This window comes from Drosophila mojavensis, unplaced genomic scaffold (genome assembly GCF_018153725.1).
Source record: "Drosophila mojavensis isolate 15081-1352.22 unplaced genomic scaffold, ASM1815372v1 contig_82, whole genome shotgun sequence".
Taxonomy (NCBI): domain Eukaryota; kingdom Metazoa; phylum Arthropoda; class Insecta; order Diptera; family Drosophilidae; genus Drosophila; species Drosophila mojavensis.
In genome coordinates this window covers 115067-139157 of record NW_025318908.1, presented here as the reverse complement: position 1 = coordinate 139157, position 24091 = coordinate 115067, and the positions used below count along the sequence as shown (strand labels likewise).

Below are 24091 nucleotides of genomic sequence, written 5' to 3'. Positions count from 1 at the left end.
TACAGCACTCGAGGCAAGACGCAATATGTAAACTGTTCCACTTCTTGATCACTCCTATTTAAATTCATTATATTTTCACTTTTACATTTTCAGCTTCATCAAGCGCTATGACGAGCGGACTCGCTACTAGATTCTAAATAACATCTGTTAGCTTCCATTGATGGGTGAATCAGTATGAGGGAAGATGGTACTTTAGCCATAAATTATGGCATTTCAAACGGTTTTTCGATTTAATGTGTTGTTTTAGCTGTAAGTAAAGAGATAATGATTACCGAAATGTATACGATGTGTCAAATCAGCACTGAATGGACTACAAATAAAATGTGAAAAACAATTTGGCATCTCGCAAAACTTAATAGCAAATTGAACCCGAATTGCAGCGATACGTGTGCAAGTTTAGCCAGAGAAATTAATTCTTAGAAAATAAATTGAATTTGTGATAAGCCAATTACAGCTAGCAGCTACCAGTTGCTAGACTAATCAAACGAGTTGCCAAGGGCTCACAGGTGCTCGAATTATTTAGAAATTAAACGCAACACGTTCAATTTGCATTCACAAACACGAAAGCCCGAGAATACCAAGAGAAAATCGGCAATTTCCAGGCACACAAAAGAAGAGTGGAAAATCGAAAAACATGGCAATTTATTACTAGCTGCCACTCCCAAAGAACAGCCGGGAGCTCTTGTTCTTTGTTTCCCTGGTTGTTTTGACTAACAGCTCGATGTATGTAAAGCTGCATATGTAAATTGTCTGAACATTGCATATACACGCCTACACACTCGACTGCGACTGCGACTGCGACTGCGACTGCGATGGCACACCTTTGTGGGCAGACCAAAGCTATTGGCATGCAATAAATGTTGGAGTCAAAGTGGCTAATCTCTAATGCAACCCCCAACAATCTGAACTGCTCACCGACCCCGTCCATTCAATTGTCTGGCAGGCCGGCAGACCCATCGGGCATTCACCAAATCAAGCAGAGCTCGGCCACTGGCTCTGGCAGCTGGCAGCTGGCTCTACAGATAAGGGACAGACAATGGACAAATTTTGTCATGTTTCAGGCCCGGGAAAGTGAATGCCATTTAACATTTTCCTACCTCGTTCGACTCCTGCTCGCTCCCTGCTCCCTGCTCCCTTCTCCCTTCTCCGGCTGCGGCTGTTGGATAGGCATTGTGACCGCAGGTAATGCTTATGTTAATCGTAATTTGTGTTGCCTGCAGCAAGCCCCAAACTGGGTCAAAGCGCACCAGATTTATGTACACAGCCAACATGTAAATATGTGCTCATCTGCCCATAGACAGCTGACGCCTCCTCCCTTTCTGTGGTGTGGACACGAAAAACCGCTCTGACCACAAATATTGTTGGTGTTGATTGGCATTTGCTCCTCCTCCGCCCCTTCTGGCCGGCGCCCTGGCAGTTCCTCAGTTCCATTGTCAGAAGTTTCGGGTGAAATTCTACTGCACAATTAGCTAATTTGTTGAGCAAGCTCTGTGGTTCTGTTACAGCTGAGCAGTTAACTTCCTGGTTTATAGAGCTGATATTGTGGTGTTGAAATATAATTACAATAAATAAACAGATTATATTGCAGATATGTACTCAATTACTTTATTGAAGGTGGCAGGTAGATTTTCCCCATACAGAGGCCGAGAAGTGTGTCTTGAGCGGGATATAATTTCATATACTTGGCAGCTTATCGTTCCATCCAAATGCAGGTTCTTTGTACTTCATTTACGAACTTATGATGCGGAAATAATCTTATAATCTACCAAGCGGCGTACACTATGGATAAACTCTTTAGTCTTACATGAAATGGTTTTTAATAAAATATGTCTAGAAAAGTATTCAATAATTGGGATTCAAGTTTTTTGAATCCTACTGTTTTTTTTTTTGCAGATAATCATAGCAGAGCTGCTAGTGTAAACTTTCCTTGTATTTTCGTAATTCCCTGTAAGCCTTATACTTATCCAAGTCAGTTTGACTCCACGGCAATGTTTTAATGCCTGCCGAATCGATGATATCCAGAGTCCTTCGAGCATACAAACTTGGCAAGTCTGCATCAACTGGAGCTGTGTATATAGTGGACCCAAATTTGTTGACCAAACTTGAGTCAAGTGTTGACTCTCCCCTGCATAAACAAGCAAACGCTTAACAGCTCACAGACGCCCCCGCTTCCGCACCTGGCTTTGCCCCTGACCCTGCTTGCGGACGACATTTCCCACATCAGCAAAGGACAATGTAATGGAAGCTTGATATACATATGCAAAGGAGTCCTGCAAAATGGCAATCGAGTGTGACAGAAATTTACAGGATAATGCCCAGCGTATCCCGGCATATTGTATGGGAACAGGGCTTCAAATATTGTACAACTATTTCAATCATGATAAAGCACAAATATCTGGAGCTCAATTTATAGAGAATCAGAAGAAATACAAATATATTTAATTTGGGAAGAGAACGAATTTGAACTTACCGTGAAATATTTGTAATTGGATTTCTTTATTCGAGTTTCAATTGAAGATTTCAGAATTTATATTGATAATGCCTCATTGACTTAATCAAATGATTATGGTGATTGTAATGGTTTGCAAATGGAATGTATTGTATTTTTGCAATATATAAATGCCGGCCGTTTAGAGGAGAGGTTACAGTGTGAGATAAATGCAGCTTCACAGTCAAGGCTTAGGGGTATGCGGGGTCTCCCCCAGGCGGCCACACATTCAATATGCGTGGCTATCAGATTATCAAGCGCTGGAAATCGGGGCAAATGGACGCAAATGCCAGCCGAGGGAGAGCTTTCAAGAGGCCCGAAGTGATTTATCACGCTGCAAGGGAGCTGCTCGCAGCTGGCAGGAGACTCTAATGCGCCAAGGCAGGGCCTCCAGGATAGGAAGAGCCATAACTAACATTTAGTGCTGCATAAGACGACGACAATCTTGGCCGCTAAGCGGACCGGTTATCCTTTTCGGTCCGGAGTGGGGACCAGAGTGGAGGCCGTAGCATTCCTAATTCCTCATCTGCGCGGTCAAACGAAAATGAGTTCCAGCTGAAGCGACGGACAGATTCTTATCCTGTTGCCATTTGCTACATGTTTGTGTGCCACGCAACCCAGAGGAGATTCCATTTGCGTCTTGCTTAATTTAGCCCTGGCTTAGCTAGCCATCCACCCCCAACCCCCACAGCCCCTTACGAGCACTGCGATGCCTCGATGCTATTGTGCTCCGTATTCTTTTGGTCGCTTTGATTATGTTTTCGCTTTGCTGTGCGTCTGCTTCGCTAATTGGCGCTACTCGTAAGCTGAGACCCATTGACAGCTCAGAGGCACTTACCCTGCCACTGGGCGTGGCATGTCGCAGGCACACGACCATTGGGCTCGTTGCACGCACGTGTTGCGATACGGCCAAGTAAGAGTAGAGCCAAAAAGAGACGTAATTCTGGCCTGTTTATGTCTATGGGCCGCAGTTTGTTTCCGGCTTTATGGCGGCTTAGCTTGTTGATGATTGAAATTGTTTTTATTTTAGTTTCTGTTTATCTTGTTGTGACTTCTATGGCATTGACATTTATGAAAACATCTCGCAGTTGACATGGCTGATATACGTTTATTGTGAGCCTGATTTGAGCCTGATGTTGACCAGTAAATTAAATTGAAATGCATTTCCATTTTGTTAAGAAATCGCTTTCCCTTTGTGCTCTTGGGTTAATGGCACAAGTACCGTAAGAACATTTATTAGCTGAGAAAACGATTTCGTGAACTGCTCAGTCGTTGTTAAGCTTAAGGCTCTATAGCTTTAGAATATACATGCATAAGTAAAACGCTTTATGACTCGCGGATAGAGGGACGGAGAAAACAAAATACCTTTTCTCATCGCAATCATACGGTTGTAAAAACGTTTAATGTTTAAGTTTAATTAAGCAGGTTACTGTCAACTGGCTCTTCATAGAAATGTCGTTCCAATCCCCAAAAGAAATTGGGCAACACAATATAAGGATGTATATTTATCAATGAAAAGTTGTCAATCATATTATAAAATATAGTGTATTATAACCAATTGTAGGAAATATGTTATGCTCTGTTCCCATAGGTAAAGGAGAGCGAAATTATAACGTATCGGTATTGGAAAAAAATTGTGTCTGCCATCTGTATAAAAAGCTGAATAGGAATTACTAAGCCGGCGGAAAGCATTGGAATCAATTGATATAAAAAAATCTATTTTCCGTGTACTTTTCGGTTATATTTAGAGTGGATGTCGCCATTTGCATGACATGATACATTTTATTGTTGCCCAACAAAAAAGTAATACGGGAAATACGCGAACCCATGGCTAAATCACAAAAGGGAAACGTTATGAATAATATGTACTTGACAATCGTACTTCAATGACTCTACAAGCAATACATGCATATCTGTGGAATATCATGAAGAATATGATAAAGGCTCTTATTTGTTCAATGCATCGTGTCATTATGAGTAAATATAGTAGGAAGGCACTTCCATTAGCTCATTAACACCCCGATTCCAAATTGGAACTGGTATCAATGAATATGACTATAACTAAATCTTACGGTAATAGGCGAAGAAGCCATCTGACACTCACAATCGCAATGCAAATCAAACTGAATTGCAGCAGTCGATGGAGTATGAGAAAGCTGAAAGGCAAATTCAATGTCATTATTAATTAATTCATGTCAATATGATATTTGAGGTGAGGCTAAGCTTACCGTTTCATTTTCTGAAGACTGCGCTTCAATGTCTCCTCAGTTATTGGCACCGCGGACAGATAGAGGCACATGCCGAAGAAAGCTTGTTGCAAATACTTTTCCCAGTTCAGACTGTTTAAGTTGAAGTCAAAGAGCTGCTGATCCACTGGAGACATGCACTGCCACAATCGATCCACATTTGGTGTCTCGAAGGTCCAGCTTTCGAGCAGAAACCTCTGCAGCACATCAATATTCTTGTGGATCTTGTCGTATATGCGAATCATCCTTGGTTTCTGGCCGCGCAGACGCAGAGCTACGTCAATCAAGTAGCCGGGAATCAGGTGGTAAAATATGGTGGCCAGCTTATATAGCCAAACTATTTTGGTGGTGTGCAGGAACGGGTACCAGATACACTGTGGCAAAAGACAGTCTGTTCGCTCATTCTCCGCGGCTCTCATAAAGTACTCATGCCTAATGGAGTTCTCCCCGGTAGGCACGTAGTTGTAGATGGTTGCCGTGGCTGGCACAGCGGGGTTCTTTCTACGCTGCTCTGACTCCTCTGCCGTCCTCCAAGCGGCGGCCAGGGCCAGATTGCTACAGCCATCCACGGGCACAAAGTTCGACGGAGCCTGCTTATTGACTGGTGCGACCCGTAGAACCCCCATGGCGACGCCATAGAGCAACGCAATGGGCCCGTACAGGTTGTCTATCCACCCGGTGATAGGCTCTTTATGACTAGCGACAACTGAGAAAGAAAAACAAAGTGATGAATAGAAAGGAGACGGCTGGCAGGTACAATGAACTAGCAATATATTCTATGAATACAAATAAATATACGCAGATATGTATCAAGTAGATATATCAAAACATGTAAGGGTAATCATACTGCACGAAACCTCCTTAAATAAATGGAACTGATTGACAAACAAGGCTGGACGGACTCATGTTCCAGTATGTATTTGATAGATGGAAGCACAGCGGATTATGTGAATGAATTGAGCATACTTGTGAGTGTTACTTACTGGCAGCTGGGCGAAAGACGCACACCGGCAAGTCTCCGGCTTCGGTTTCAATGAGCTGTTCCGCCAAGGCCTTCGTGTAGGTGTACGTGTTGGGAAACTTATCTAGCAGTGCCGGAGCCATTCGATCAAACAGATCCGTGCTCAGCGCTTCTCTCAGTTGCAAAACCTGGCTCACATTGCACGAGAGATGCTCGGGATAAAAACGATCCGTGATGTGATGAATTACGCAGTTGGAATATGCCGTGGAGATATGCACGAAGGCCCCCAAGCGAGGCATCTGCTTAGCCAGCTGCAGCATGCAGCGAGTGGCCCTCGTATTAATATCTAATGCCACGTGCAGCGGCTCGGCAAAACTCACCGTTGCCGCGCTGTGCACCACCAACTCCACCTGCTGCAAAAGCAGCTTCCTATCCACTGCACTGATGCCTAGATCAGGCTCCGCGCAGTCCCCGTTTATGCCAATAACACGATCCAATGCATCGGGTTTAGCCTTGAGCAGCACTTCAAAAAGCTACGGAGTACGATGTAGATAGGTAGTTCTCTACGTGGATAGTTCCTGATACTCACTGGAACTGTTTTCCATTCGGCAATGCGGTCCTGTATGTTCTTGCCCCGCTTGGGTCTTATCAATGCGTAGATGCGCCTCACCTCAGTCTCACGCAACAGTTTCTCAATGATCACTGGAATACATTAGGATTTCAAAATTGCACAGACTATAAAGCGATTGACATTATTTATGTAGTCCCTTTTCTGATTATCTTATCTCACAGAACTTTGTTTAAATAACCAGTGTGTACCTCTTCCTAGGAATCCACTCGCACCGGTTATGAAAACAGTTTTGTCCTTATAGAAATTTTTTATTTCAGATTCCATTTTCTATTATATTGTAAGCACTCTCACATGGACAACCCGATATTTGCACTAACCCATCAACTCTGTAATGATTCTTTTTTACAAATGCTTTTATAGACTTAAGGGCAGAAAACTATTCCCTAACCTTCTAACACGAATTCATAAATATTAATGAAGCGAGTGGGCTGAACTATTTCAAGACTTTGAAAGAACTTTCTTTAATATTAGCTTTAGTTTCTCTTAATGAATTCAAGCTACAAATACCTAAACCTCACGCGCTCATTGCTCTACAGAGAAAGCTTTGAATACAATTAACATAAAAATTTGCCGAATTCAACGTTTCGGAAGGAAAGACTGGCAAATAAGTCCACATCGTCTTTAGTTCCTGACTTAATTTCGTACCATATACAACTTTTAATGAATGTTGGTCCCGATTAAAATTGGATTAAAATTATATTATATGATAATTTGAATACATTTAAATAAGTGCATTTTCCGAATGATTTTATGATAGATAGAACAAACTGAAAGTATTCACAATTAATGAATAAATCTGTATAGAATCGTAATTTAATTTGAAAAGTGTGCACATAATGCTTGCAATGAATCTGTGGGATCGACTAACACATCTTAATTGTAAAATATTAACTTGAAATCGAATACAATGCATTTTAAACTCCTTTATATTAGCTATTGAATTTGGACATCAATTTTGGTGGCCGAAAAAAAAGGGTCAGCGATAAATTCTATTTGGACTCAAAGAACCATCGCACTGTAAAGGATTTCAAGCCACTCAACGGATTTATGCAAAGCTTTTTAAGAGGTGGGGAATTTAACTTTACCGACAAATTAGATAGGCTTACAGAGACTCCAGCGGAAGTAGCCAATATTCCATTTCGATTAATAATGAAAGCAGATTTATCACTTCGTTAGGTAAAAGCCAAGCGAAACTGCTTAGACTTAAGCTTAATTTGTATATCCTAAACTCATTAAAATCATGGGGAATTAGGGTATGATGAGAGGCAGGAAGCGGGTTGCATTAAATTGCTGTCAGTTTACTTGGATTTTCAATGCCTGTAAATTTTAGGTTTAAAAAAAAAATGAAGTGGCGGTGTTGATAGAGCGGTGCGCATTGCCGAGGAAATACTAGTTCGATTCCTGTCGTTATCCGTATTTCTTCTTTCGTGATTATTTTGTTTTATATTAATGCTTTTTGATTATGAAAGTGCCTTCTCGATCAATCAATAAGATTAAACACAAAATATTAAAGTATAGTATTAAGTAAAAGCAATATTCGGACGGAGCCCAGGGTAGGTCCAGGTCGCGCACCCCGACTTGAGTGTCCTTACTTATTTTTTTGCAAATTTTCAGCTTCTATAAAAAAGCCCGCGGGTCACTGCCATTTTCTCAGTGGGTACCTGGTGATTGACAGCTGGGCAGGTACACACTTAATAGGCTTAGAAGCAGCCTCTAAGCCGGCTTAAATTTAAAGTGTCTTAATTTAATGACAGAAACAGAAAAACCGCCAACAGCGTCGCCTATCGCCGCCAAGAATAACCGCCAAAAGATCCAGGCAGTATTTGAGAATAAACCGAAATTGTATAAAGTGCATATAGTGCTTTAAAGATGTAGGGGATATAATTTTACAATTATCGATTTTTAGTGATAAACTCGATATCCGCGCTGTATATTCGGACATTTAAAAAAAAAATTGAAGTCTCTAGCTCTTATATCTTCTGAAATCGACGCGTTCAAACATACGGACAGACGGACAGACAGGGCTAAATTGACTCAGCTCGTCGCCCTGATCAAGAATATATATACTTTGTGGGGTCTCCCACGCCCCCAGTTAGCAGTGACTGCGCTTGTGCTGCGCTGCAGTGTGGGCAATATTATGAGAATTTAATTTTAAATATGAGATGAACTATCTATATGAATCTTCAGAGCGTGATCATATGGTTAAAATGTGTGTACATTCCAAAGCACAGTCTCTAGTACTTGAAATGCGCTTTTTACAAATTGGTGGCGAAGGGTGCGTGGTATCCAAAATCTGTAAATTACAAAATCTTCTGATCGATCAACTGTATATACATAGTAAATCTGAAGTCTCTAGGTCTAAACGTGTTCAAATCGGCCTTAAAAAACATTTTTTGATTATTCTCGATAAAATAGTTATCGGAGCGGTTATCGAAAAAGATGATGTACTGCGTATGGTACATACGAGTATGGATGCCAAATTTCAGCTCTCTAGCTCTTATACCTTCTGAGATCTAGGCGTTCATACGGACGGACGGACAGACAGACAGACGAACAGAGCTAAATCAACTCAGCTCGTCGCCCTGATCAAGAATATATATACTTTGTGGGGTCTGCCACGCCTCCTTCTGCCTGTTACATACATTTCAACAAAACCATTAAACCCTGATTTCCCATTGAAAATGGGTTAAGGGTATAAAAATATGCTAGCAGAACATGCTTTCATTGAGTTTCGCTGTGGTTGACCTTTCTGGAGAAATGCCCATATATATATTATACATATATGTAGTATAGTACAGTGCAGTGCAGTAAAGTAAAGTGAAGTGAAGTGTGCGATCGTTCAGACAGACCGATAGACCGGCTGAGCAGCAGTGCAAAAACCGACAGAGGAACAGAGAGACAGAGGAACTTAGCTACAGAGCGACAGAGCTACAGAGATTCAGAGAAACTTGGTCACATACAATCTGAACGACTGAACAACTGAGTGACTGAGTAACAGAGAAACTGAACGACTGAATAATAGAGCGACAGAGAAACTGAGTGACAGAATTTTGTTTTCAAAATTATAAGATTTATTTACAGGTTAGCATACCGCTAGATTTTTGGCATCTAATCTAAACAGAAATGTTAACTAATTTACATACTGAAAGCTACAATCTAGTATATATTATTATAATATATATAATATTATGCATATATTATAAAATGACAGATATTTTGGGCTTTTCAGATGTATAAGTATTCAGGTCAAGACCCGATCCAGCATTCTTGAGAGTGATGGCGTTTCAGCCCTCCTTATACCAGTTCGGCGGTTGACTGTGTTATGCGCTGCAGAGCCTAGGCGTCTGGCCAAGTTATTTGGATGGGAGTCCAGCCTTTTAAGATACTTTTTGGCTACCTCTTGAATTCTGTCACCAATTTTGGTAACTTTGAGGTCGCGTTCAATATTTACTGACGACTGATCGACTGCGTGACAGAGGTAGAGAGACACTAAGCGACAGAGCGACAGAGAAACTGAACGACTGATCGACTATGCGGCTGAGTGACAGATTGCCTGAGTGTCAGAGCAACTTAGTGACAGAGCGACAGAGCCAAACCGACTGAGTGACAGAGGAACTTGGCGCCAATAGAACGACAAATCGACTGAGCGACAGACCAACACATTATTCAAGTGTTTCGATTCTCGCATATATGTAAATGTGGAATACACAGTTTCCACTCACGTTTCACACCCTCTGTGGAAAGCATTTCATAAACTAGTTTGTCATCCCACCTCATCTCTTTTCTCTAGTTCATCAGCGATAAGCTGCTTTGATTTTTTACAGATGATGACACCTTCTCTCCGTAAATAAAATAATCACTAAGCTATTTTCCTGAAAAACTTCACCTTCAACGGGAAGTAATTAGTGAATGCTTGGTACGACCTCTGTACTGTTAGCTTTATTAGCCAATAATGATTTTTCATGGAAGCATTAAAGGTCACCATCGAATTTATTGAAATGTCCTTAAGGCAAAGTGCAATGAAATAAAATATATAAAATATATTTGTGTCAACAACGAAAGGTAAGTATCGCACTAGATAATAAAATTCTTTTTCCACTTGACATTTGTTTATATTCCTCGTTGACCGAGAAGCTATTATAATATTTGGTAAGGGCTCGCGGTTCCATTTATTATTCCTCTAGACAATAAGCCATTAAAAATCAATTCGACCCAAAAAATGCAAAGTGCCCCACAAACAAGTCGGCATATGGCTAACTTTTCGATAGAGCGTAAGAAACGCAAACAAAAACGGGCATTTGTAAGGCCTACCCCAAAGAAAATAAATGGAGGTCTCTCGCCTGGCTTTGCATTCCGCTAAATTGACTCTCAACTTTACGCAAATGGCACAAAAGCTGCCCGTACAGCCTAGTATGTATGTATTTACATACACATGTGCGGATAACAATGTATGTTATGCATGTGAAGCTGTACCTTTTAAAGAGTTCGAATCGGTTTTGGTTTCCCAACAAAATGTGAGCTCAATTTGTAAGAAATTTAAATTGCTGTATTCAATAAGGTATATATGTCTTATATAAAATTATATTATTAATATTCTATATATTACTGTGTTTGTTTTATATTTATTTTCATGTCCATATGAGTCCAACGTTAAAGCAAATGGGGAAGAATTAGTACTTAAATGTATGTATAATAAACATGAATGAAAACAAAGTAAGAATGCTCCAGTCGAGACTGCTCGACTAGGAGATACCCTGAACCCTCTAAGCTGATATTCTCTTTGTAGTAAGACTTTATCACATGTGATATGTTTAGAATGCGTATACATTCCACAGAACAAATCTCTAGTCCTTGAAATACGTTTTTTACAAATTGCAAGCAAAAAGGGCGTGTAATCCAAAATCTGTAAATTACAAAATCTTTGTATTCATAAATGTATATACACAGTAAATCTGAAGTCTCCAGGTTTAAAAGGGTTCAAAGTAGGCTGAAAAAAACAAAATCAATTTTCGATTATTCACGATAAAAAGTTATCGGATGAATTATGGGTTCAGGGTATAAAAATATATAAACAAATATAGCATACTTTTTGGATCAGGGTTAAGTTCTACACTGCACTACGGGGAAAATGACAACAGTAAGATCATTCAACATATTCTATAGATAAGGATATATAAATTTTGGTAAAATAAAAAAAAATAATGTGTGCTTGCAAAACTACGGAATATGTTTCGGATAACAGAATTAGGTATTTGTTTATTTGTTTATATTTCAAAGGATATATTTCTTTTTCCCTAACTTCGATGTCTCGACTCTCATTCAAACAGGAAAAACGAAGAAACAATGAGTCAGCTGTCGCATATTTTCCTTTATGAACGACCATACAAATGAAAAATTGTTTATTTATTTATATACACATGCATACCAAAAGGACCATAAGTACTCCACAGGATTTTGTCTGCAGAAGGGCGACTGACTTACACTTACACTTACACACTTACATTGCACTTATCTTGGGCACACATTTTACGAGTATTTAAGTTTCGGCTTTGATGTTGCTGTTTAGCAAATCCTTTTCCACAGTCGTTGTACGGTGCCCTTGGCAACTAGTTTCGCTGACTCGACGGCAGTTAGCGACGAGAATCTCGGCGCTTTGGTAAATCTCTGGTGTTTCTGTCAACGGGCTTTTCCTGCTTCCGCTTTCCCATATCCCATATCCCGTTTGAGCCTTTGAGAGTTGCCTCCCACTGCCACTGCCTTGGCGCCAGCACCGAGCTGGGAAAGATGCCGCCTCTCTCGGGCCTCTCCTCACTTGGACCGCTGCCCAGTTGCCTGGCTACCCACTTGTCTCTTGGCAGGCCACACTGTGGGCCATTTAATCGTAAAGTGCCGCCTGCAATGGGACTGTGAGCGTCCGGGTGGAGACAACGAGTGCAGTGAAATATTTGTTTTTATTTTACGATTATGGCCGCGTCTTTGTGCTCATTGTGGCTTTCAGAATTCAATGTGTATGCAAATATTCGATTGGCATCCGGCTTTTTATGTGCAGACAGCTGATATTGATGGCGCCGAGGGCCTTGTAAGACATGCCATCCCAAGTGCTGTCCAAACACAATAACCGCGGACCGTCTTCACTACGTCCGCCTGTTGGCCATTTCACTTGGCTGCCCTGATTGATATGCCTGATTGTCAGCTGTCATTTGTTGGCTTATCATTACGAGTGATAATCAAAAGCCAAATTCGAGCTCCAAGTGCCGCTGCAAACATCAATCTAATATTTATTTGAGTAGACACTTGCGCAACAAATATTGCGCATATTCCTTACAGACGCACCTTACTCTCGAAAATATTAAATTACAGAATCAAAAAGTTATAACAATATGTTCTGATACTGAACGATAAAAGTGTCACATCAACAAATTTGGCGATTCAATCTAATTTTGGGCCTACTTTAACATTTTCGCCAATGAAAACCAGAGTACAAGAATATTGATGTTCATTCAATTTATATGAACTGCAATCACTGGATGCCAGACGCCACCACGGCAGTCCAGACACCAATCGTATTTAATCAACTCAAGCTTGAACACAGTCAAATATATTTGGATGGTAGGTAAAGTTTTTTGGCGCGCAGCTAAAGCTAATAAAGAACCTTGACAAACATACTGGCCAAACTTCCTGGCAAACAATGCAAGTAGAAGAAGAAGAAGGTAAGAGGACAGTGAGACCTTCAGCTAAGATTGAATAAATATAGTAAATACCTAGAGAACCTAAGATACATATAATACATACGATAGTAAACTACAAAGTTTGTAGAACTTGTAAAAATGCCATAAATTTACTCCAACAGCAATCAGCTGTTGTTGTATTATGTTATGAAACATATTTTTCTTTGTTTAACTGAAATCAAGTAGTTTTACGGTCGACTCAATTACAAAGTCTAAAAATACGAGGTACTTGAAACTTACCGTTTAACTGAGCTGATTTCTCTTTCTCTCTTTTTGTCATGGGCTTCTCTGTAGTTTCCAATTCCACATACATTCCTGAATTTAAAGAAATAATTTATTTTCAACACTTTCAATATTCTTGGGGCTTCTCCTTCTATTTGCGAGACTGTTCATATTTGGGTATTCACAGAAAGTACTATTCGTAGGCCTCTGAATCTCTTTGTGCATGGATGATTTGGAAGGCATATGAAGCTTAAAAAGCTGAAAATGTGTTTTCCGGTGTGAAATGCTCAGTTGTTAAAGTTCGCCACATTTGCCCACATTTCAATTGGCCAAGTTCAAGTCGGGCCGCACGTGATGCTTCCGCGTTTATCGGACTCACAAATTTTACAAATTGCTCTGCAGTTAGGCAGATTATGTAGAGCATGTATGTGTGTGGGAGGATGTAAGGCTGTGTGTGTTTGTGTGGCACATCAGCCCTACGCTTGTGTGCGACACGCGCCTCTGATAAAAAAGCAACTACAAATTTGACGGCATCTTCCTGGCTGCCACGAGCTTCACATTTGTGGAGCCCGCAAGTCCTTTCCCTCTGCGAAATTAAAAGTTTGCGTAGCTCATGTTAAAGTTTATCTTCATTGTTGGCCGGGAGGCGTGGGCGTCGGGCGTTGGCGTGACATGATTTTTTTTTTTTTCTTTTGCTTTGGCTCATTTGTGCGCTATGGTTTTTTAATTGCCTTGATTAGCATTCAAATTTTTCCAGTAAAAGTTGTGCACAATTAAAATTCAATCGCATCTGCTTAAGACACGTCCATAAAGTCAGCAACTAATGCCGCGTAAGCAACTTCCGTGAACTTTGCGGAGCTGCAACTTCTTGTAGTTCGAGTAAACTGTTTCTATAGCTGACACTTTGTTGTCGTTGTCCTGATTGCCTGCAGGATGTTGTTGTCCGCACAAGTTCTGATTTTTATTGCCATTGCTTAAGAGCTGGAGATTCGTACAAGAAAAACTTCTTGGACCCACCATCTGCCCCCACACAGAGTCTCACTGAATAAAAGTTGGAAAAACTTAAAGTTGAACCTCTACTTGAGTTTTGTCCGTTAAAGAAGCGTACTTCCAACTAGTTGCTCAAGTGGAATTATTGACGAAAGTCGAATCAAGTATCGGCAGAGTCAATGGCAATAGTCGAGATTTTCAGATCATTTAAGTGAATTTACAACCAACATTCAAAAACTTTTTAACTTCAACTTGATTTGTTGGATTGCGCTAAAGACATCAGTTGAATTCAATTTACGAAATTAAATTAATTTATTAGCTTAACTTATCGATCGTCTTTCTTTGCGTCTATCCATACATCTTTCTATAAAAGCTTGATAATCTGAATTAATTTTTATACCCTGAACCCATTGAAAATGGGAAATCAGGGTATAATGGTCTTGCTAAATGTATGTAACAGGCAGCAGGAGACGTGGCAGACCCCATAAAGTATATATATTCTTAATCAAAGTGACGAGCTGAGCCGATTTAGCTCTGTCCGTCTGTCCGTCCGTCCGTCCGTCTGTCCGTCTGTCCGTATGTTTGAACGCGTCGATCTCAGAAGATATAAGAGCTAGAGACTTGAAATTTTTTTTTCCCAGGTCCGTGTATACTCATTTCACTTTCGTGAAATATTCCGATATAAATATATATTTTTAAATATATCGTATAGTGACATTTTGATATATTTTCTTCAATAACCCTAAATAAAATGTCCATAATATAAACCGTTGAATAAATGAAATGGCAATCTACGTTTCATAATAATAATCTGCAAATAAATTTGTTATTTATCTTTAAGATATTAGAATAACTTTTAAGATATTAAACATTGTTAATCAAATTTATATTATTTATATTTTATTTTTATGATTCATAGATTCTATTTCCAGTATCTCATTATTATAGGTTTATTCATTCCAACTTTATAAATATATGTTTATGTTCCGCTTACCCACGCACTAAAATTATTATTTTATCTGCTCAGCAAACCGACCCATATGGAATATTCAGTTTTTAAATGTGCATATATCTTTTTGTCGTTTTTTTAAATTATGTAGATTAATTTATTTTTATGAATTGTTAATCGATAAGTATGTGTTTACGGCCCCCTAAAAATCACATTAAGCACGAACAAATGATTCACCTTTCCCGACCTCTGCTGAAGTTCTTAGCATATCATTACAGCTAATGTGCTACAAGTGGCAAACTTGTTTAGGCTCAAGACAATTAGACCTTAATTAGCTATTACAAAGGACTGCCGACGCGTCGATGTCCTGCCTGAGACTATAAAAGTAGCAGCATTGTGCTGTCAACAACTGCAGAGCAAACAAAATGGTCAGCATAGTGAAACATCCTCCGAGCAGGAGCGCAAGGCATCGACTGCTCCAATGCTGGAAGAGCCACCCACTGAAACTGGCCATTGCGAACACCTTCTGGGAGTACACGGAGCGCACCAAGGTGAGCGGCATGTGGCTGCTGCGACGCAATCGCACGCACGGGTTGTCCAGGTGAGTGAGCTATGTGCTTTGTCAAAACATCTTCATATGTTAGCTACTAAGAATCAATGGTAATGAGGTAACACTAATCTCAATAAGACTTTTTGGCTGACCATATCCGTATTCCCGGTTTATATCAGAGTACAACAAAACTAATGAATAGTAATCAAATCATTCTGAAATTTTCTTAGTCGTCACTCTCTGTTTGTCTGTTTGGACCTAACTACATACATATATGTCTGCATTGACATTGCAGAGTGATTTGGGCATCGGTGCTGGTTCAGCTGCTGGGTCTGAGCATCTATTTGACTCTGCTACTTTGGCTGAAGTTCTACTCATATCCTATTCTAAACACCATTTCAAAGGAGGTGTCCATTACGGATGTGGCCTTTCCCGGAGTAACCATATGTAGTCCCAAGACGGTAAACACGGAGCGCGTTCAACGCTACGTCCGAACGCTGTGAGAAACAATGAAGAATCTCATGAAGGAACCTATTGATATTCTCAACCTTTTCAGCCAGATACCTGCGGAGTATGATGTAGCCGAAGTGGCAGCTGGCTTCGAGTTTCTCAATGCCTTTACGGATCAGAGCTTTGTCCCTCCTACGCATGACAGCTACAAGGCAACGGATGCTGTGCTGCGACTGAACAACGTGTCCATATGGGAGGCTGCCATGGCTGTCAGTCCGGGCTGTGCGGATTTTGTAAAGCGCTGTTTTTGGGGCGTTGGGGAGTTTCCGTGTAATCAGAGCCATGAATACTTATCCTTCATACCGACGACTGCATTCCTTGGTCCGTGCTGCTCCTTCAACTACAATCCGCGGAATTCCAGCTTTCTGCCCTTCTCAGCGAACATCTTTGGCATGGATGGGGGTCTCACTTTCATTGGCGCTGAAGGCTCTGAACACAACCTAAACACCGGCCTCATTGTGCTTGTCCATCATCCGATGGACTATGTAACGGAGAAAGCCGCATCGGTAACCATAACTGCAAGGTCCGAGAGCTTTGTCGAGGTCTCGCCCACCGTGCAAACCTCCTCGACAGAGGTGCTTGAGCTGTCCGAGCGCAAAAGAGATTGCCTCACCTCGGATGATGTGCAGCTACGCAATTATCGCCAGGCAGCCTGTCTGCTCGCCTGCCAGACGGAGGCAATTGGCAAACGCTGTGGCTGTCATCCTTACCTCCTGCCCACCGTGAGCAAGAAGTTCAAGGAATGCAGTCTGAACGATACCTTTTGCTATGCATATAACTATGGTGAATATAGAATAACTACGCCGTAACAAGTTGCCCACCTTTGCATTCTTTCCCTCCTTCGCATTACCTATTCCCATCCTCACTCTCGCGGCGCTTAAGTTATTTACCTACACAGACCCGCTGAGTCCTACACTTTGTCTTGTGTGATGCATTGTGGTCTCCATGCCGTCTTCCTCCCCCCTCTCTTTCTCTCTCTGGTTGCTCCAGTTACATAATTTATAATTTATATTAAATATTCAAAATACGTCCCTGTCTGCCAGCTTAAGCGTGCCTCTCCAGAAATACTCGTACTGCTCCACAACTGGTGCTTAAAGGCGCTTCGGCGCTTCGTAAGCAAAACCCATAACCATTCCACATAGCATATTGTATGTATATGTCGGAAGCATAAATACCATGTTTCGGCAAGTGTCTGCTGAAATTCCTCCTATTAACTTGCAAACACATATCTACATGTGTATATGTGAGCGTGTTTAACGAGTGAGTATTTGTTTAACGAGTTAGCGTATTAGAGTGTTAAATTACTTCTCCTTTGATGATATATCTACCTAGCTAAACTTTACATAAAGCAAATTAAAAATACGCGATTTGGGCGTTTCTCCAATAAATAGATTTTGCTCACAACTATTTTCGAATGTTTCCATCGTATCCTCAAGACTTTATACTCATACACCAATTTTACGATATACCTACTCTCTAAACAGTCATACATATAAGAGATCTAATTTACAGACAATTTCAAGAGCGTTCGCTGTGATCAGTGCTTGCCCAATTGCTATGACGTCACATACTCAACGCTGTCCTATAAAACGGATCTCAATCTGCACTCATTCTCTGTCAGTGGCTTTTAGTAAGTATGCAATACTATTCTAGTCCCTAATGTAGTGACCTTAATAATAGTTTACTTAGCAAGCAGGAGACGCTCAACAATGACAGCTTCATGCTACGAGTCTATTTGGCCAAGCAGGTGGTTCCAGTCATACGCAAGGTGACCGTCATGTCCTGGGTTGGTCTGCTATGTAAGTGCTTTTGAGTGCATAAATTTCCGATTACTATTTTTCAATTTATCATACGATTGCAGCTGACTTGGGAGGCATTTTCAATTTGTGCTTGGGCTTGAGCATGATTTCCATCGTGGAGTTCTTCTACTACTGCACTTATCGCTTGTATGTTCATTATCAACAGCAGAAGCAGCTTCTCGTGAAACATGCTTGGAATTAGTCTCGATTTAACAGATAGTATTCATATATTTCTATATATCTTTTATCTATAACTTAATTGTAAAAGAGGTTGTAACAACGCGAATTATTTTTTCTTTTTTGCCTTTTGCGACTGCGTGGTTGCTTTTCGCTTTTGAGCAACTGTCGTTTGCTGCTCAGCCGCTTCATCATCGCTGTCCCTGTGGAATGACAAATTTATGAATATACTTTACGTATACCAGATTTATTTTTGTCATATTCAAACTCACCCCACGGTGGCCATTTGCTCGAACATGTCCTCATACTCCGCGTCGAGCGGCGCTGCCTTAGACTCCCGTTTGTTTTTTATGCTCTTGTGCTTTTGCACTTCAGGCTCCGCTTCGTTGTCATCCTCGCTGAGCTGCCGCTGTTGTGGCAGCTGGTTAATGAGCACCTTCGTCGCCTTCGACTTAACGTAGCACTGATAGAGCAGCACAGTGGAATCAGCATCGTGTATCCGCACATAGCGATCCAGAGAAGCGGAGCTCAGATATTTTCCCGTCTCATCCAAGTGAAGGTCGCTGATGCCGCCCGTAAAACCTTTATAAGTGTGCACATGAGTTTTCATACGGCGGGTGTCAAAGGCCTACCAAGGAATCTCAATGAAGTAAGTAAATAGACATAACTTAAGGCTTACCTTTAAGACTCCCATTGTGGTGCCTGTATAAATATAGTGACCATATGCTACGAGCGACGCAAAGCTCATGCCGTGCTCCTCGCTGGCAAAGTGTGCCACAGGTCGACGTTGCTTGCGCGTGTCGTACAGCCTAACGTAGCCATGGCGAGAGCAGGTGGCCAAGACGCTTGGCCCATCCACAAAGCCTATATCGCTATCCCACACGGGCACCTCCAGCTGCAGATAATCGTTGGGCAAATTCTTGGAACTGAAGATTTGCTTGCCATCGTCACTCAGATCGTAGACTTTCAAGTTATTCTGTCGAGCTTTGCCACCGGTGGCCACAATTTGCCTAGCAGTGGAGCACTGACGCAAGTGGTCCATATGATCCCCAGTGGTTATGAGAACTGGTTCCGCCGCAGACTCTTCCTCCTCTTGAGCATCCAGCGACATAGTCTGTATTTTTCCATTGCTAAAGCCAGCAATCAACTTGTTGTTATAGCGAGCTAAACCTACAATTGGGGCGGCGGCCACAGTGATGTGGCGCGTACTTGAAGCACCACTTACTCCAAGTGAATGCACCTCAGCCACATTCTTCGCGCGACCGAGCAGTATTTCCGTTTGCGCCTCATTGCCAAATGCCAACGCCGTCACTCGGGAATCCTTGTCTAGAGCTGCCACATCAGTAAGGTTTGATTGTATATATGGATTCTTCTCCAGAGCGGGCAATAAATCTATAACAGATAATGTTAAGAGCCGCAGCAGAACATGTCATTTGACTCACGTTTGAAGGAGCCTGTGTGTGTGCCCACAAACAATTCATGTTTGGCTGTATAATTGGCATGCTTTAAGTTTGCTGTAGTCCACTTCATATCGTTCAAAGGCCCCTTACTAAATTTTAAGACAATCAAGCAACTCAGAACTAGCGTCTGTCAGGCAAAACAAACGCAACACGTGCAGCGAGACAACTCTATCAGCTGCCTATCGATTAAAACGATTACCTGCAGTATTTACCAACACTGATTATTAATCGTTTAGCACATATCAGCGGTGGGTAAATATATCGCCTTCGTACCTAGCGACTTTTTATTTAAGACAAAAACAAAAACACGCTCATTTCCTCATTTTTACATAATTCATAGAAGTTATGGCGCTAACAAAAGTGTACGATGCGGCCACGGTGTTTAGGAACCTCAATGGCATTATGAATGTCTACAAGCCGGCTGGCATGAAAGTTAAACATGTGCGCAATGCCATACTAAGCAACATATGCAAAGGTGCGTTAAAAGCAGAATTGATAACTGAGATAAATGAAGTAATGCTATTTATGTGGTAGGACTCAATGAGCTGGAGCAACGAGAGCCACGTAAACTGCCAAATGACATGCGACTGCTGGGCACTGGCGCTGCCACAGACACTGTACTGCATAAGATAGCCGCCAATACAGATCTCTCGGACCACATATTGGCCAGTGGGCCACGCTACTTGCCGGGCGATATTCGCTGCGCAGCTGTCAGTACACTAGGATATCACACAAGCGGCGTACTGCGTAAGTAATGTATATTACTGTATTCCACAGCAGTCATTCGCATATCGTTGTGTTTAGTGTTTGGGCTAAACAAGGGGCTGCAACAGTCCAGCCTCATACAGCGGAATCGTCCAGTGCGGGTCTACCATGTAACCGCTCGAATGGGCACAGCCACAGAGAATCACCTGCCAGACTCACGCGTAACAGTGCGCGCTAATCACCGGCACTTGACACCGGAACGCATTAGCGGATTGGCCGCTTCGATGCAGGCTTCGCATCAGCGGAAAATGTACGAGCTCTGCGGAGTGGATTTGCAGACGCAGGCGGCCTACGAGCTGGCCTGCAAGGGACTGCTGCGACCCGCCGACAATAGCCAGCCCGTCGTCTATGGCATCAAGCTCATACACTTTGAACGACCTCACTTCACTCTCGAGCTGCACACGATCAACGAGAGCGAACAGTACATGGCAGCCCTTATCCACGACATGGCTATTGAACTACGCACTGTGGCGCACTGCTCACAGATTCGTTGCATACGCCACGCCCACTTTGATGTGTCGGAGAGTCTGCTGCGCCATGGGTGGCACCTGCCGGGCATCATGAAGAATCTGCGACTGCAGCAAAGTGTACTCGAAGCGCATGCGCAGCTACTGGACCAGCAGCGCGTGGATCTACATGCTGCTCAATAGCTATTTATAAATAATTCAAATGTAATTATAGGAGTTGTATATAAATGTTTAATTTAATTTGTTGAATTTCAGTCTGGCTGTCAATTTGTAATGCTCCGCAAAGTGCTTCTGTAGTTTATCGTTCAGCTTCTTCCCGGCCACAGAGTCCAGCACCTTCTCCACCACATCCTGTGCCTCCTTCAGACGCAGTTCAGCTTGCTCCAGCAGAGCTGCTGCTTCAGCTTGCTCTCTGCGTGCTCGCTCCTCCAGCGTGTGAGTCATCTCGATGAGAATGATGCTGACGTAGATGGCTAGCTTGATGCTGTGAGGATCAAGCAAGTGGCACACGTTGTATAACTCATCGCAGAGGCGCTGCTTTCGGCCCAACTGCAGATCGCTCAGTGTGGCCAGCTCCAGCCCTGGCTCATGGCCGTACAACTGGACGAGCGTGTGCTTCAGATTAAACATGTGAAAGTGATTGGTGTGCAGCAGCTGGGATAGTCGAGCCAACAGCAGCTCCACCTGGCTGGCTGTGGGTCGTCCAGCCAACAGGGACTCCACTTGCTCAGTCATGTGTGTCTGCACTTCAGTCACGTAGGCGGCATCCACAACCATGGGGCAAGTGTCGCACTTCCACTGGGTCTTCTCATCAAGTGGGTCGACCGGCAGCTGGACGCCTACGCACGTCTTGGACACATCGCCCAGGCAACGCATGGCACTCACGTAACTACCGTACTCGGTCGGATCCTCACAGCGTGCACAGCGGCAGCTAAAATGCTTGGTCATGAGTAGGTGATGGTGTCGCATTTGCGTACCCCACAATATGTTGGTGTATGTGATCTTCAAATGGTCTCCCTTCTTCAGGTCGCAGCCCGCACGCACCGCAATGCGTTGTGTGGCTGCATCGAACTGGAAGTAGCAATTTGGCTGGCAGGCGTGCTCCATCATACAGGCTTGCCGGAAGAGACCGCTCAACTCTATGCCCGTGGCCAGCTCGATGACCATATAGTTGGTCTCAATGATGCCGCACAGGCGATGCAGCAGCTGCGGCTCATAGTCGCTGGGCATGCTGTCTCGTTGCTTGCTCTGCTTGATGCGCTGCAGGAAACGCTGCTGTAGATAGCCGACAACTCGCTGCTCCGCTTCCTGGTGCAGCTCGGTGCCCAGACGCTCCTCTTCATGCGACTGCATTTCCAACAGCGCCCGCCAGCGATCTGGATGTTGCTGCTGCAACAGCAGGCACTTGAGCACCAGCAACGCATCGTGTCGGTAGTAGTCAACGAGAGCACGTACGTCCGTCTTGGTTTTGGGTGCGTTTCCCAGACTGAGGACACTGCACTCCAGTTTCTCGTGCTCGCATCCGACGCTGCATACGGGCCAGCGACAACTGTTGAATATCGAAGATTATTACACTGTACTTACACTTATTCAGCATCCGAAGAAGTACACTATACTACAAAGACTAAGGAGTACTACTAATAAAGCATTAGGCTGTTGGTTTTGGTTGGGTTAATGCGCATCGAATTCTGAACTACACGATAAGAGAATGATGACTGTGCTAATGGATGTCTGAATTTTGTAGGACAGCTTTTATTAAAACCATTTGCGGACAGAATGAACTACTAGTTAGAATTCGTTTCGAAGGTCGTAGAAATACCACCAACAAATGCTTTCATTTGACCTAAGAATTTGTGGATTCCCTGCAACTCTGGAATTTTGTTGCACAGTATTTGACACTCACTTGCGACAATGATGTTTGTCCACGCGGCAGGGCGTGTAGCAGCCTACGCAGGGGACGATGCTAGCCGATTTCTCTTCGTCGGTGAGAAACCACTTAGGACCCACGACTAGGGGATCCTCGACAAATATGATCTGCTTGGCCTTAACGTTGTGTGTGGCCACCAAGTAGCGGCCCAGTTGCTCATCCTGCTGCTCCCGGAATGGCCGACAGCAGCTCTTGTGCTGGGGCCAATCCTGCCTCTGGTGCTCCCCATTGCAATAGCGTACGACCTTGCAGCGGGTGCAGGTGAGCCGGGCGGCCACATGGCAAACGGCACAGTTAGCACTCGGGAGCGTCATTCCAATTGTCACTCTACGACTCCAAAACGCAATGATCTTCTGTGAGCGGACAATATTAGATTCGATTTCGGGCTTCCACTGTTTATATTTAGCACTTTTCTCCAAACATTTACCTCAGCTCGCTCAAAATGTATTCAACGTGCTCTTCGACTCGTTCAGAAATGCTATAAAAATCTCTTCAAAGTGAGAGTCTACATATATAATAGTGCACAGCAGTATACACACTATAGATATGTATATATGTACATCTATATTTACACATACAGCGAAATACACTGAAGAATCATTCCATTCACAAAAAGCCGTAATCGAACTCGAATTGCAATATAACTTCAGATATACCAACTTTTATGATTACATAATTTTAATAGGCAATCATTTGTTAAAATTAATTTGTAGTATATTTATTCATTAATCGAAAACCATACAATTGCAGCGTGAGTGAGAAATTCTGATTTAGGTCAATATAAATGATCACACTAATTAATTGACTCGATTTTTTTTAAATCGAATACCCGAGAAACTTCGTTATCTCCGGATGGTAGTCAAGATTACGTTCTATGCTGAGACTAAATGATCTGCAAAGTTTTATTGCAAATAATAAGATCCACTTTTAGGCATTGTCTTCATTTGTTGATAGTCAACTTGTGATACTCGCGGATCCATCCCGAGTGTAACGATTCACCTCCATATTTTTTCTTCTTTCAGTTCCATTTAAATTTCCTAAATTGGTAAAGATTTATGCCTTAATAGGCTATGTCCGACATGCGATTCCATGATCCAACTCCATCAAGTTTGAAATTCGTAAATCGTTCGCTCATTAACAGAGAGCATTTAAAAGTTTTACATATCCCATATAAGTTATATATTTTGAATAATTATCCATTATTAATAATTCAGGTTAACT

At 42.3% G+C, this 24091-nt stretch overlaps 6 protein-coding genes across 9 annotated transcripts in view; 3 read left to right on the top strand and 3 right to left on the bottom strand.

Annotated features, from left to right (window-relative positions):
- Positions 1 to 334, top strand: part of LOC6581089 (neuropeptide CCHamide-2 receptor) — a 34683-nt gene extending 34349 nt beyond the window's left edge. Inside the window, exons 8-9 of one of the 2 annotated variants that reach the window (XM_002006811.4) lie at positions 6 to 27; positions 94 to 334. Coding sequence is in view for 1 of the 2 variants with exons in the window: in XM_044011370.1 (XP_043867305.1) it covers positions 94 to 130 (37 nt within the window). In the remaining variant the exon portion in view is untranslated. The remainder of the gene's footprint in view (positions 1 to 5; positions 28 to 93) is intronic. The other variant, XM_044011370.1, reaches the window with a different exon arrangement.
- A 4222-nt stretch (positions 335 to 4556) lies between these two features.
- LOC6581088 (fatty acyl-CoA reductase wat) lies at positions 4557 to 6590 on the bottom strand. The gene is made up of 5 exons (XM_032729544.1): positions 6515 to 6590; positions 6285 to 6397; positions 5718 to 6228; positions 4717 to 5440; positions 4557 to 4644 (listed from the first exon to the last, which is right to left on the bottom strand). Exons 1-5 carry the CDS (start codon positions 6588 to 6590, stop codon positions 4557 to 4559), a joined length of 1512 nt encoding a protein of 503 aa, XP_032585435.1.
- An 8726-nt stretch (positions 6591 to 15316) lies between these two features.
- Positions 15317 to 18276, top strand: LOC6581087 (sodium channel protein Nach). The gene is made up of 6 exons (XM_002006809.3): positions 15317 to 15816; positions 16061 to 16264; positions 16322 to 17058; positions 17788 to 17905; positions 17965 to 18074; positions 18137 to 18276. Exons 1-6 carry the CDS (start codon positions 15641 to 15643, stop codon positions 18274 to 18276), a joined length of 1485 nt encoding a protein of 494 aa, XP_002006845.1. The 5' UTR covers positions 15317 to 15640.
- Positions 18277 to 18282: 6 nt separating this feature from the next.
- Positions 18283 to 19799, bottom strand: LOC6581086 (WD repeat-containing protein 74). Its single transcript, XM_002006808.4, has 4 exons — positions 19694 to 19799; positions 18931 to 19643; positions 18524 to 18879; positions 18283 to 18454 (listed from the first exon to the last, which is right to left on the bottom strand). Exons 1-4 carry the CDS (start codon positions 19779 to 19781, stop codon positions 18361 to 18363), a joined length of 1251 nt encoding a protein of 416 aa, XP_002006844.1. The 5' UTR covers positions 19782 to 19799; the 3' UTR covers positions 18283 to 18360.
- Positions 19800 to 19872: 73 nt separating this feature from the next.
- Positions 19873 to 21290, top strand: LOC6581085 (mitochondrial mRNA pseudouridine synthase Trub2). 3 transcript variants are annotated; one of them, XM_032730019.2, is made up of 5 exons: positions 19873 to 19959; positions 20052 to 20186; positions 20246 to 20458; positions 20516 to 21147; positions 21199 to 21290. In XM_032730019.2, the coding sequence occupies exons 2-4, from the start codon at positions 20057 to 20059 to the stop codon at positions 21124 to 21126; spliced, it is 954 nt and encodes a 317-aa protein (XP_032585910.1). In that variant the 5' UTR covers positions 19873 to 19959; positions 20052 to 20056; the 3' UTR covers positions 21127 to 21147; positions 21199 to 21290. The 3 variants fall into 3 exon arrangements, with proteins under 3 accessions (XP_032585910.1, XP_015020087.1, XP_032585909.1); XM_015164601.3 differs by lacking the exon at positions 19873 to 19959 and having other exon boundaries at positions 19971 to 20186; XM_032730018.2 differs by lacking the exons at positions 19873 to 19959; positions 21199 to 21290 and having other exon boundaries at positions 19971 to 20186; positions 20516 to 21192.
- Positions 21152 to 24067, bottom strand: LOC6581084 (SET domain-containing protein SmydA-8). The gene is made up of 2 exons (XM_044011368.1): positions 22847 to 24067; positions 21152 to 22492 (listed from the first exon to the last, which is right to left on the bottom strand). Exons 1-2 carry the CDS (start codon positions 23182 to 23184, stop codon positions 21175 to 21177), a joined length of 1656 nt encoding a protein of 551 aa, XP_043867303.1. The 5' UTR covers positions 23185 to 24067; the 3' UTR covers positions 21152 to 21174.
- Positions 24068 to 24091: the final 24 nt, after the last annotated feature.